This window comes from Silene latifolia, chromosome 3 (assembly GCF_048544455.1).
Source record: "Silene latifolia isolate original U9 population chromosome 3, ASM4854445v1, whole genome shotgun sequence".
In the NCBI taxonomy this organism is placed as follows: Eukaryota; Viridiplantae; Streptophyta; class Magnoliopsida; order Caryophyllales; family Caryophyllaceae; genus Silene; species Silene latifolia.
In genome coordinates this window covers 47218224-47231155 of record NC_133528.1, presented here as the reverse complement: position 1 = coordinate 47231155, position 12932 = coordinate 47218224, and the positions used below count along the sequence as shown (strand labels likewise).

The 12932-nt window shown below is 41.8% G+C and overlaps 2 protein-coding genes across 3 annotated transcripts in view; both read left to right on the top strand.

The window, feature by feature from the left end:
* LOC141647622 (fructose-bisphosphate aldolase, cytoplasmic isozyme-like) overlaps nt 1-12932 on the top strand; it is a 293648-nt gene that overhangs the window by 61738 nt on the left and 218978 nt on the right. The gene's annotated exons all lie outside the window — the stretch shown is intronic.
* LOC141647621 (pentatricopeptide repeat-containing protein At1g62260, mitochondrial) lies at nt 2343-8156 on the top strand. 2 transcript variants are annotated; one of them, XM_074455891.1, is made up of 4 exons: nt 2343-4736; nt 4839-4886; nt 6884-6982; nt 7415-8153. In XM_074455891.1, exon 1 carries the CDS (start codon nt 2474-2476, stop codon nt 4397-4399), a length of 1926 nt encoding a protein of 641 aa, XP_074311992.1. In that variant the 5' UTR covers nt 2343-2473; the 3' UTR covers nt 4400-4736; nt 4839-4886; nt 6884-6982; nt 7415-8153. The 2 variants fall into 2 exon arrangements, with proteins under 2 accessions (XP_074311992.1, XP_074311991.1); XM_074455890.1 differs by having other exon boundaries at nt 2352-4736; nt 7638-8156.

Genomic DNA, 12932 nt, shown 5'->3' with positions numbered 1-12932 from the left:
TACTTAGAGGATAAAGTTTATATGATTCCACCAGAGGTCATACAAAGGCAAAACAAGGGAGAGTTTGCCAGCTAAATAGATCTTTTTATAACTTAAAACAAGTCTCTAGGCAAGAAAAACAAATTGAAACCGACCAATTAGCAACTAATGTCATTTAGAGTATGTCGACTGTCGGGGAACTAATGTCAACTCTTGCGTCCCACCTCACTCTACCCGACCAATGACAAGTTTTGATACAAGGTAAAACAAAGCATCCAATTATTGAAATGAAGAACTTCATTCATCATTGTACACTCTACCCGGCCAATGACATTACCCATTTTATTTATTTTTCTCATTGTAACATCATCTCCCTTATAATTTTTGCATTAAATAATTTTGGAATATATTTCATATTTAAAAGAGACTTACATCGAGGTGACTCAGGCTGAGTACTAGCTACTAATTTGTGTCATATATTTCACATAGTTTTCTACGTGTTTGCATCATAAATTTTTAACTATCCGAGTTTTAATCAAAGTAAATTTTGAAATAAATATATATTAAGTATTTTACTTGTTGTCTAACTGTGTGCACACTTAAACTGTTAGAGTTGTGGAGCAATCCAAAGCTCATCCACTACTTTAAATTCCAACCTTTTGTTTCCAAAGGCTTGGGAGTTTTGGTGGGATTGAAGTACTCCTCTAATATTGCGTCCCAAGTTACCTCATTTACAAGTACGAATGAAATTGAACTTGGAGCCTACATCGACTATTAAAAATTAGTTGCTAATTGGTCGCTAAATGACATTAAAACAAGAGTTGACATTAGTTGCCTAGAGACTTGGTTAGTCGACATTTTAGAGTATGTCGACTATCGGGAAGGGTCGTTTAAAGTTCATTAGACTACGTGAGGAAGCTCACCAGCCATAAGAAGAACATACATGAGCCTTCACAGGGACGAAACATCTAATGTCGGCAGCAGAACGTTTAGAAGAAACTGCTGGGACAGAGGCAGGACTTTCTGAGAACCGCCGGGAACGAAGGCAGGGCTTTCTAAGGACCGCCGGGAGAAAATAATCAATCTTTAGACAAGGCAGGACTTTCCGAGGGCTGTTGTAGAATAAGGCAGGACTTTCCGTGAACCACTGAAGAAACTTGACTTGGTAGAATGCGAGACTTTCTGAGAAACGATAATAAAACTTGACTTTGTTGTAGAAGGCGAGACTTTTTTAGAACCGCTATTAAAATTCAACTTTGCAGAAGGCGAGACTTTCTAAGAGACCCTGAGAAATTGCAGGACTTTCCGAGAACTTCCGAATTTTTGTAATCCGGTCCATGAATTTTGTCGATTCCGGTTCCGGTTCCGGTCCGGTCAGGTTTTGGACCGGTGCCTAGCCCTATTAATGTCCCTGCCTATTTCTTTCCTTTTTTTTTATTAGGTAAGAAAACTAGGTTGATCCTCTAGGGTAGGACCAACCTATCTCATCCTTTCGAATGAGGGAGGTAAGTTGAAGCCACCGGCTATCAAACCACCTCGAAAGAGTTGGACATGAATGTCCAATAGAAGCCATGAAGTCAGCAATCTTGTTGGCTTCACGAAAGCAATGTTTAATTATCACTTCATCGAAAAAATGAAGGTCTAATTTCACATCCTTGATAATACTAGAAATTTCCCAAGAAATTTGCCAAGTACCTCGAATAGAGTTAATAACACATAAATTATCACCCTCCACAATTAACTTTGAGATTCCTAAGTATTTAGCTGCTAAAATACCTTCTTTTAAAGCGAGAGCTTCCGCAACAAGGATACTATTGGATCCGCACTTTTTTGCTCCCAACAAAATGACTTTACCATTGTGATCTCTTATAGAATATCCTAAAGCAGCTTTATTATCTTCGATTCTCGATCCGTCAAAATTTAGCTTTAGGAAACCGTTTCTAGGTTTTCCCACCAAATTTCTTCCTTACTAGAGTTGTTTCTAGCTGATTTTTCTATCTCGGGATTGTTGAGATCCTTAAATATAGTCACATTCCAGGTCTTAGTGCTATTTTTACATAAAGTAATAAGTTTGCTGATACTTAAATTAACATTATTAAAGATAATATCATTTCTATGAAACCATGAATTCCACCAAATAAAAATAATCTTAATGAAATTATCTTTTGGAATTAAATTTTTGAGATAATTAAGTTTCGTTAGAAAACTTTGGCTTGTAATATTATCATAATTTGACAAAAACTCGTTGAAACTAATAATGTTCAGGTCTTGGATGACTGACCCAATCAACGGACATTCGTAAAAGAAACGATGTGGGACATCAATATAACTTAACCGAAGTGTCTATTTTTCGTTGGAAGACCGTCAACACAGGTTTTAAAAGAAAAAATCTTTCCGGTTAGTTTCATTAAATATACGGGTTTTTCCCCGTTGATTCATCATTTAATGACACTTGTGGCCGTAAGAGACTAAAGAGTCAGTGACATTAGTAGAGATGACAAAAATGATGTCTTGTTCTGCTCTATTGGAGAGGACTTTGTACTGCCCATTTATATTCTCGACGTTTCTGAAGAGAACCATTTGTCACATTGCTGCAAATGATGGCAAACGACTGGACCCTACAACTTGGAACAAACGCGTATTTGTTGAAATCCCTCAAAGGAACGCCATGAATTGGAATTCAAAGTTGAGTGGATATGTTAAGAACAAAGAAATATCAAAAGCGCGGAAGTTGTTTGATGAAATGCCTGAAAGAGCTAAGGATGTGGTCTCGTGGAATTTGATGATAAAAGGGTATGTTTCTTGTCATGGGGGTGGTATGAAATATGTTGATGAAGGTAAGGCGTTGTTTGATCGGATGCCCGAGAGAGATTTGGTTTCTTGGAATACAATGATTAGTGGGTATGCTCGAGCGAGGAGGATGGATGATGCCTTGCGTCTATTTAACTGTATGTCTAAGAAGGATGTTATCACTTGGAATGCTATGGTGACTGGCTTTCTTCAAAATGGTAATGCTAATAGAGCTATAGAGTGGTTTAAGAAAATTCCCAAAAGGGACGCATCCTCTCTTAGTGCACTTATTTCAGGGTTAATTCGGATCAATAAATGGGACAAAGCAACTAGCATGTTGCTTGATTGTAAGGAAGGTGGTTATGTTGAAAAGGGAGCCCTTGTTCAGGCGTATAATACTTTGATTGCCGGATACGGTCAAAAAGGAAGAGTTGATGAAGCTCGAAAACTTTTTGATCAAATACCATATTGCCGACACGAAAGGGTTGGAGAAAAGGTGGGGTTTAAGAGAAATTTGATTTCATGGAATGCTATGATTATGGCTTATGTCAAAGTGGGGGACTTCATTGCTGCTCGAGAACTTTTTGATCAAATGGTACAACGGGACACTTTTTCCTGGAATACAATGATCAGTGGGTATGTCAAGGCATCAAATATGGAGCAAGCAGAAAAACTCTTTTCTCAAATGCCAGACCCGGATACAGTCTCGTGGAATATGATGGTTTCTGGATATTCTCAAGTAGGTAACTTAAAATCTGCTCTTGATTTCTTCATCAGAAATCCTGAAAAAAATATATTTTCCTGGAATTCTGTAATTGCGGGATGTGACACAAATGGTGATTACGGAGGAGCAGTAAAATTGTTCATTCAAATGCGGACCGAGCAAGTGAAGCCAGATAAGCACACTTTATCATCAATTCTGAGTGTCTCTACTGGCCTTGCTACTCTGGACCTGGGAAGGCAAATCCACCAGCTTGTCACCAAGACGCTCTTTGCTGACACTCCTATTAATAACTCCCTTGTTACAATGTACTCAAGGTGTGGGGCCATAGCTGAGGCTAGAGGCGTATTTGATGAGATGGGGATGAAGAAGGATGTGATATCTTGGAACGCAATGATTGGTGGGTATGCATCTCATGGATATGCCACGTTAGCTTTAGAGCTTTTTGAAGTTATGAAAGATGCAAGAGTTCAGCCCACATTTATAACATTTATATCAGTCTTGAATGCCTGTTCCCAGGCTGGTTTACTAAATGAAGCTCGCAAATATTTTTCATCCATGGTCTCAGAGTTTGGCATCAAACCCAGGACGGAACATTATGCAGCATTAGTAGACATTGTAGGCCGTCATGGCCATCTAGAAGAGGCAATGGATTTGATTAATAACATGCCTCAGAAGCCTGATAAAGCCATATGGGGTGCTCTGCTGGGAGCTTGTAGGATGCATAACCATGTCAAATTAGCACGAATTGCTTCAGATGTTTTATCAACACTTGAGCCTGAAAGCTCGGCGTCTTATGTACTGCTACACAACACATTTGCTGATGTGGAACAATGGGAAGATGCAAAAGACGTGAGAAATATGATGGAAATAAAGAATATTCGAAAGGGACGGGCATCTAGCTGGTAGACTATGCAACATATGTTTAATATTAGAGATTTACAGTTTTGTTAAGGACATATCAAGGATTAAGAGATGCATCAGGAATCACTGATTTAGGGCTGTAATGCTAATGTATGCATGTCAGTGATTTTGATTAAGGTGCGCTTCGGGGGCTGTGGTTGCATTGTGAAGAACACTTTTGATGATGAATGGTGGCAAAAAGGAAGAGTTTGGGTCGTGTCATTTCAGGTGCACTATCATTGATTGAGTTATTCTGAAAATGGGTCTGTTTGGGTCGGGTCAACTAAGCTTCTCCACTCACAGGCATATTATTCTTCTTAAATGCTCAAATCCTATGGCTCAGGTCCTTCTTTTGTTCCTTTCCTTTAACCAGCTTTCATATCCTTGTTAATTTATTGATTAAGACTTTGGTATTCATGTTCTTCTCTCTTTATCTTGCTTACAGTGGGTACTGGCCATCTCCAACACCTTGTGTGTATACGTGACTTATCAGGTGCACAATTTGTCTACTTTGTTGTTATTGATTGATCATGAGTATTATAACTTTCTCTCACTTTTCCAAACTTATTCAACTAATGAATTATAAATGATAATAGTTTCAACTTTCAAATACTAATTGTTTGACTCTGCTTAAAAAGCCATCTTCAAGTCTATATATTACCGAGTCTATGTTTTACCTATGTAACTCTATGTGAGTGCTTATCTGATCTATTGTACTATAGTTGCATACCTGCATGTCATTTCCTTATTAGTTTCTCAGTAGTGCAACAATAACAGCAATTCACCGCTACCTCTAGGGCACCCACTAATGCCAGGATAAGGGGGTGTCCGATGTATGTATCCATATCGTTGTATTAACTATTAACTAACATATAGTGACTGTTTCCGAATTTTGACCCACAAAGAAAATTATGTCAAGAGTTCCATTGAATGATTGAATTGTTGCTACTTCACAAGAAAATACGTGCCGTTGGTATAGAAAATTAGAATAGTGATAATTTGGCTGAACTGGAAATAGGAACCTTATTACTCTCTCAATATAGCTTTGTGCTTTTGGATGTTGGGAATCTGGGTTTTGGACCATTTATATTATTGTATTTTTGTATGTATCTAGGAACACTTTTAAGATAATTTACTCAAGTACAGTACCTTAGTGTTGTTAAGGTTCCTCATATAATAGGCTGTTGCCTTTGTGTTTCCGTGGCACAAAACCCAACGTGATGTTAGCCCTCAGGCAGTCAGGCCCCATACATATAGCTTAACTATCTAGGAAACACCTTCTCACATCCTAGCATTTGTTTTGTCCAATCTTATTTCCAAATGTCAATGTATATGTATCACTTTTTATATTATTATGTCTGTCTTTTAAGTATATTTGTGCGAGCCGATCTTATTGCGAGACTAATGAATAACCTATTTACCAATAAATATTTAATATTTCTCATATATATCCGTAATTAAGACTGTCTCACAGTGAAACGATCTCGTATAAGAAATAGTGATTTTTACCGATTCTGTTGGCAGGCTAGACAAGTATCAGTGCTACTTCTCATATCATTTTAACTTTGTGACTATCATAAGTTGTTGCTCTTGTCTTTGCGGCGAGAATGTAATAGAACTAGTTGAGATTTGGCCGTTAGTCAATAACAGAAGTAACTAGCTAAGTAACAGAATACGAGATAGCGCTTGCAATATGGGTAGTGCCCAACAAGAAGATAGCAAGATTCTAGGAATTTCGAGGAATATTGTTAAAATAATACTTCCTCCATCCCGATCAATTGTTATCCTTTGGTTTTGGCACAAAGACCAAGTAAGGAGGAGGGAGCCAATTACTACGAGTATATGACAAGTGGACTAAATTGAGTGTGAATGATCAAATTGCTCATCAAGCTCATTCTTAAAATAGAAAGGACAACAATTGACTGAGATACCCCAAAATGGAAAAGGACAATAAATCCCCGAAACAGAGGGAGTAGGATTTTCAAGAAGAAGAATGGAAATTCGAATGTACTTTTATTAATGAAGGTTTTATAACCAAATGATTACACTAGAGAGAGAATTTCTGGATGATTCTAAATAAGCTATTTTTGCACAAAATTGGGCTCCCCGCTCCCGCCAAAACCATCTGTAACAGTTATTTAGCTAAGTACTGCCGCTATTAACTAACTGGCTAACTGCCGTTCTATCCCAACTTGTTCTATTACAGAGAACTTAACAGTGGATAAACAATAGTTCAATAATTACTGTTCCTACAGCTGAGGACCAATGCGCACTGTTGGTCTTCATTTTGCCATTCTATTTCTTGTTGCAATTACTTAGGATTGTCTTAGACTTTGTGACGTGTTTATAGGTGATAATAGAACTATTTATTCCATTTATGCTTATGTTTCTATAACTACTGTTGATGTTTTTTTTTAGTAGCGTAAGCTGCCATTTTGTTCTTTAAGTCTTTCAATTACTGAGTATGAGTTCTTAATCTAACTCTTACAGGCTATAAAAGCTGGTTGGTCATGGCATAGTGTTTGAAGGCTTCGACCCAATTAGTCTCGGCCTAGCTAACATCTGATGGGCTGACGGGCATGTGGTTTGGTAAGCTCATACCAACCCTTCTAAGATGTTCGTTATTATTTTCAATGTTCAGACTTGATCCCAAAATCAATTGTCACATCATAGTCGCTGTTCTTGCACCAAAAACCACTCTAAGTTGTGGTGTTGTGACTCGCTTATAGAACCATTAATGTGGTCCATTGTGCCTTAGAATATGGGCACATAGGACTGTAGAGCCCGTATAGATAGGTCGCAATGAAAGCGTTGTTTCTCAAAGGTTTATTTGTCAACACTATGACACTACCTTTTAGAAAACGACTATTTCAGCTGGCGTGTTCAAAAACGTACTGTCTCGCCAGGGATAACCTTGCAAATTTAATACGACTATACGAGGAAACTTGTTTAGAATCAACTATTGGTTTCGGCTGGTACTCACGACTCGGTACATAATCAACATATGTATTTTTCCTGTAGGCTACTCTGATGGAGAGACAAATCTGCATAAACCAAAATCAAGAAAGACACCATACAACTTGTAATTTCCACTTGTCCAGCTGGTATATTGTGACCATACTTGCCTACCAAAGGAAATTGTGAAAGAGCGTAAATTGATTTGGGATCGCATATAGAATATGCCTTTAGTACTCATATTGTTTTTGTTGTATTGAAATTGGTACCGGTTCACTTGTTTGAAAAGGTACGGTAGGTAAAGGGGTCAATGATATGCGAATCCAGAAGGGCAATGACTCAGAAGTCAGAAGAGAGGCAAAAAACTTCCAAGTACCCTTTATTCAAGAGTACTATTCGTACTATTTGTGGTTTTTGTTTCTACTTTTTCTTACGCTTTGACGATTGTTATCTACCTTCTCTTTCTCACCTTCTCTTCCATTTTCTCCCTTTTGCCATTTCACAATCGATTGAGATAATATATATCATGTGGGGTTGGGTGGCAACTGGATGAAGCCAAATATACTATATTTTAACCAGTTATTAGAAGAGAAGGTAGATAGCAATTCTCGCATGCTTTTGATATTGTCATGTAAATGTGTCAATCACTAAAATGATACGGAGTATTTAATTTTTCGTAGTTTACTGGTTAAAATGGAGGTTATGTGAATGATAGGGCACGGGTTTGAACTTGCACGCCTCTTTGTATTATACATTTATACCATCCTAGTCTGCTAGTTGTGTGGTTTCTCTTATACAAAAAAATGTTCTTCCTCCTATTTTATATACACAAAATCTCATTATAGACGACACATATCCGTCTATAACTAAAGACGGGCCAAATACAACACTACATTCCTAATAGGACAAGTAACAAGTGGGGTGGTGGGGGCCAAAAATGTCACAACTTTCAAGCTATTTGACCCGTCTTTAACTATAGACGGATATAGCAAGACTAGTTGTTTTATATATTTTTTCCTCTTTTTTTTTTGCACAAGAAATAAGAGAGTGAATTTGTGGAAATGTTGATGACACTCAAGCAGCCAATCACCACTAAGCATACGGATTGCTAACTTGGCAATAAGTTAGTTAGGATTTGTGTTTGTTTGGAACCACTTGTATATAAGCATCCTACACTATTGCAGAACTAACTTATCATTGTAAACACAAAAATATCTTCAATAAAATTCTGCGTTTATTTACCACTGTTTTTCCTCCTTATCAAGCTTCATAAGCTCATCCATGGAGGTTGATAAATAGGTAGATTTAACAGAATGTGAACCACAACAAACACACTATCCCATTGTCATTGAATTTGGAACACATAAATCAACCTAAGAAAGAAAATAGGAAGAAAATCCGAATAACTGAATAAGAATATAGGGAAAAATATATAAAATAGGAGGGAATATTTACTTTCTCATTATAAATTTAGTAATATAAATTCGATAACTTTATAAGTTTATTTATATGTAATTGTCAAATTGTCTAGCGTTTGAGAAAGAGAGTTAAATATGTCGTACATAAAATGAACAATAATTCTTCCTTATAACTGGTATATCTGTCACAAGTTGTGACGGGTCAAATATCACTCATTTGGGTAGATAAGACTGATGGGGCATATTCTGCACCGCTGACCAAGTCAACACATTGAGCAAGGTCAAAGATATCCACAGCAAAGTCAACGACTTAGACAGTCTAGCCGATGCAACCCATCGGCTCACACTGGTCTCGGCCGCAACCGGCGGCGGGGCACATATCCGCGTACTCATATCCAAGACCCTCGGCCGGCCTGCCATGGGTCCATCGGCCGAGGGTAGAACGGTCTTTCCACCTGCTAGCCACTTGGCCACTTGGCCACTACGTGACAAAAGGTGAAAGTTTATAAATACTCCTCAACCTTCATTGAGGAAAGGATCCACAATTTAACCTAAGAATCACTATTCATCTGGTAATATCTTCCTTATCTCTCTACAATACATCCTTAGCCAAGTAACAACAACTTACCTCTCTAAGTTTACGACTTGAGCGTCGGAGTGAGTGAGTACGCTCGGCCAAAGCCGAGCCCCGCTTGTTCATCGTTTCAAGAGACCGCAAGGAGGATTCAAGCAAAGACGTCATTCTACAAGCCACGGGTGGTAACAATACTTGCTCTGGAATTACACCCGGAACAATTGGCGCCGTCTGTGGGGAAAGACACTAGAAGCTAGTCACATTCATTCCCAAACAAAAAATATAAACACAAAAAACCCACCCCCAAAAGCTAAGAAGATGTCGAAACAACAAGAGGTATTCGTAAATGACGAAACCGAGCTACACCAAGATGATACCTTCCAAAATTCTGGAGTTGCGCAGCCCTCCACCGGCGGAGTAATTCAACCGGAACTCGGGATGCCAAATATGCCAGATACACCGCCGCCACGACTGTGTCACCATCATGGGACATGTGGTTGATGCAAAGAAATCAAGATGCTCCCGGACCTAATGGGAGTACGCCACTCACACTTTGTCACGCCGACAAGAGCGGCGGAAACCGTCCAGGAGACCAGGGCCCAAAATGTGACTCCAAGAAACTTGAACGGAGCATTAGGAGAAGCTGACCCTGTCAAGACACCGGAGGAGCCCAAAGTGGTCGTGGTAGACCTAAGTCCTTCTCGCACTCGTGAGAGGACCGCGTCGCCGCGGCACAAATGACGCACACCCCGGAGGAGCGAAAGAAGCCCAACTCGCCAGAGTTGGAGAAGAAGCCCGACTCACCAGAGTCGGAGGAGAAGTCCTTCTCGCTATGAGGAGAGAAGCCGGACTAGGAATACGAGGAGCCGATCGCCGCGTGTCGTTCGACATGTGGTCAGACAGCCCCTCAGTGCCTATGTCCTTGAAATCACCGTGCCAACCAAGCTGAAGTTGTCGGCGCTCACATACAAAGGGGATAGCGACCCCACCGACCACGCCGAAACCTTCGAGTCGTACATGTCGGTGTGGGAGCAACCCGACGAGGTCTGGTGCCGAATCTTCCCAACGACCTTGCATGGGATGGCTCAAAGTTGGTACAAGGGGATGCCCGATGGCTCGGTATACTGTTACGCCGATCTAAGGGACGCCTTCTTAGCCCAGTACTCTTGCAATAAGAGGAAGGCCGTAGAGACATCGGATCTTTTGACTATCAGACAGGAGGGCGGCGAGTCTCTGCGAAGCTATGTGAAGAGGTTCGACGCCAAGGTTCAACAGATTTGGGAGATTAATCCCGAATTGGCAGCCTTCGCACTGATGAAAGGCCTCCCAAGGGGAGCCTTAAAAAACGAGCTCATCAAGTGCGGCAACTGACCTTGACGCCGCCAAAGTCGGTGATCAAGCCATTAAGTCGGAGGACTACCACAACACCGGGTAGGCCCAGCGAGGCCGAACACTCGAAAAGAAGAGCCGGGAGGACAACCTGGATGAAAAACGCCGTGACAATAATAGGTCACGGTCGACCGACTGGGCTGCCAGAAATGCAGAACTCGGCGGGCGCCGGGGAGTTCGGCACCGTACTACCGAAAGCGATAAATAATCACACCCCCGGTCGTACTGCCGCCGAGGTCTTCGCCCGAGCAAAACGAAGGTCAAAAGTGGGAAAGGCCCCTAGGGCGGGAGTGACGGTGACACGAGCCGATCGTGAGTACCACGCCACACCGCCACTTAACAACGATCACGCATTTGAAAAATGCCATTGAAGATCTGATCCGAACGGGGAGTCTCGGCAAATACGTAGCCGGAGGCCAAAAAACAGATGCCGACGGGTCAAATAAGAAATCCGTTTTTGAACGGGTAGGAGTAGTCAATGTCGTCATCAGGGACAACGAGAACGGTGGGTCCGCTCATGGGCACAAACGGCACCGAATGAACTATATCGGGCCATCAACTTTGTGCCCAACACAAAGAACCCCCGCTTCCAACATCCCCGATATGACCATTGGGAAGAAAGACTACGAGGGAGTCATCGCTCCTCACAGCGACCCCCTTGTGGTCCACCTGGACGTAGCCAACCACTTGGTGAAGAGATGCCTGATTGACACGGGCGCCTACACAAACATTATGTACAGAGAATGCTTCCTCAGCCTCGGTCTGAAGGTTGAAGACTTGAGCCCCTACACCAAACCGTTGTACGCTTTTTTTCCGGGGCCTACCTGGTACCCACAGGATCAATCAAGCCGCCAAGAATGTTCAAATGAGGGAAGTGCGGCCAAGAATGTTATGTCCGAGTTCGTGGTTATTGACGGCTCGTCTGCCTACAACGTTCTCATAGGCCGGGTCACTTTGAGCGAAGCCGACGCTGTGATGTCCATCCGGGCCCTCACATTGATGTATGTCTCGGACCGGGGGGAAGCGCATAAGCTCGTCTCGAAGAACGAGGAGGATCCCGGCGTATGGGAGGTTTACACTAACGGCCCTTCCACGACGAATAGCTCGAAGGCCGGCGTCGTTATTATCAGCCCAAACGGAGACGTGTGTGAGCACGCCTTGAAGCTTACCTCATTGGCCCCAAACAATGAATCCAAGTACGAGGCGGTGATAACCGGAGTTGAGCTAGCTAAAGCCGCCCGGGCGGAGCATGTCATGGTGAAAACAGATTCACCCTTAGTGACCAGCCAAATCAGAGGAGAGTACGAGGCTCGGGACTATGGGACGATAAAGTATCTAGAGAGGGTGAGAGCTGGCGCTTCAAAATTAAAATCCTTCCAGATACAGTACACCCCCAGGTCCGGAAACGACCGAACCATCGGCATGGTCGAAGGAGCAGAGACCGAGGAGGTAGAGATTGACCCGGGCCGCACCGTAACTGTCGGTGTCAACCTGGAACCAAAATTCAGAGCCGACCTCCTGGACCTGCTGAGGAAGAATAAAGATGTTTTCGCCTACTCAGCGGCCGAGATGCCAGGCGTGAGCCGGGAGGTGATTGTTCACAAGCTGAACGTACTCTCCACCGCTCGCCCAGTCAAGCAGAGAATGAGGAACTCCTCAGCCGAGAAGGATGAGGCCATCAAAGCCGAAGTAGATAAATTACTAGCGGCGGGCTTCATCAGGCCTTGTACTTATCCTGAGTGGTTAGTCAATGTTGTAATGGTGAGGAAGTCATCGGGGGCATGGAGAATGTGTGTAGACTTTACCAACCTTAATAAAGCATGCCCCAAAGATTGTTATCCCTTGCCTCGGATAGATAGTTTAATTGACGCCACGGCAGGCTACACTATGCTGAGCCTTCTGGACGCCTTCTCGGGGTATCACCAGGTATTCATGGCCGAGGAAGACATGCCTAAATGCGCATTTATCACTGCTAACGGCACATACATGTACAAAATGATGCCGTTTGGTTTGAAGAACGCCGGTGCAACGTACACAAGGCTGGTGGACAAAGTGTTCCAAAATCAAAAAGGACGAAACATTGAGGCTTACGTCGACGATGCTATCGTAAAAAGCAAGTCTGACAGCGAGCACTTGGCCGATTTACACGAGACATTTTGTTCACTAAGGAAATACAAGATGAAGCTCAACCCAATGAAATGCA

Excerpts from the sequence above, each read along its gene's own strand:
- LOC141647621 (XM_074455890.1), top strand. The coding sequence starts at position 2,474 with ATGACAAAAATGATGTCTTGTTCTGCTCTATTGGAGAGGACTTTGTAC.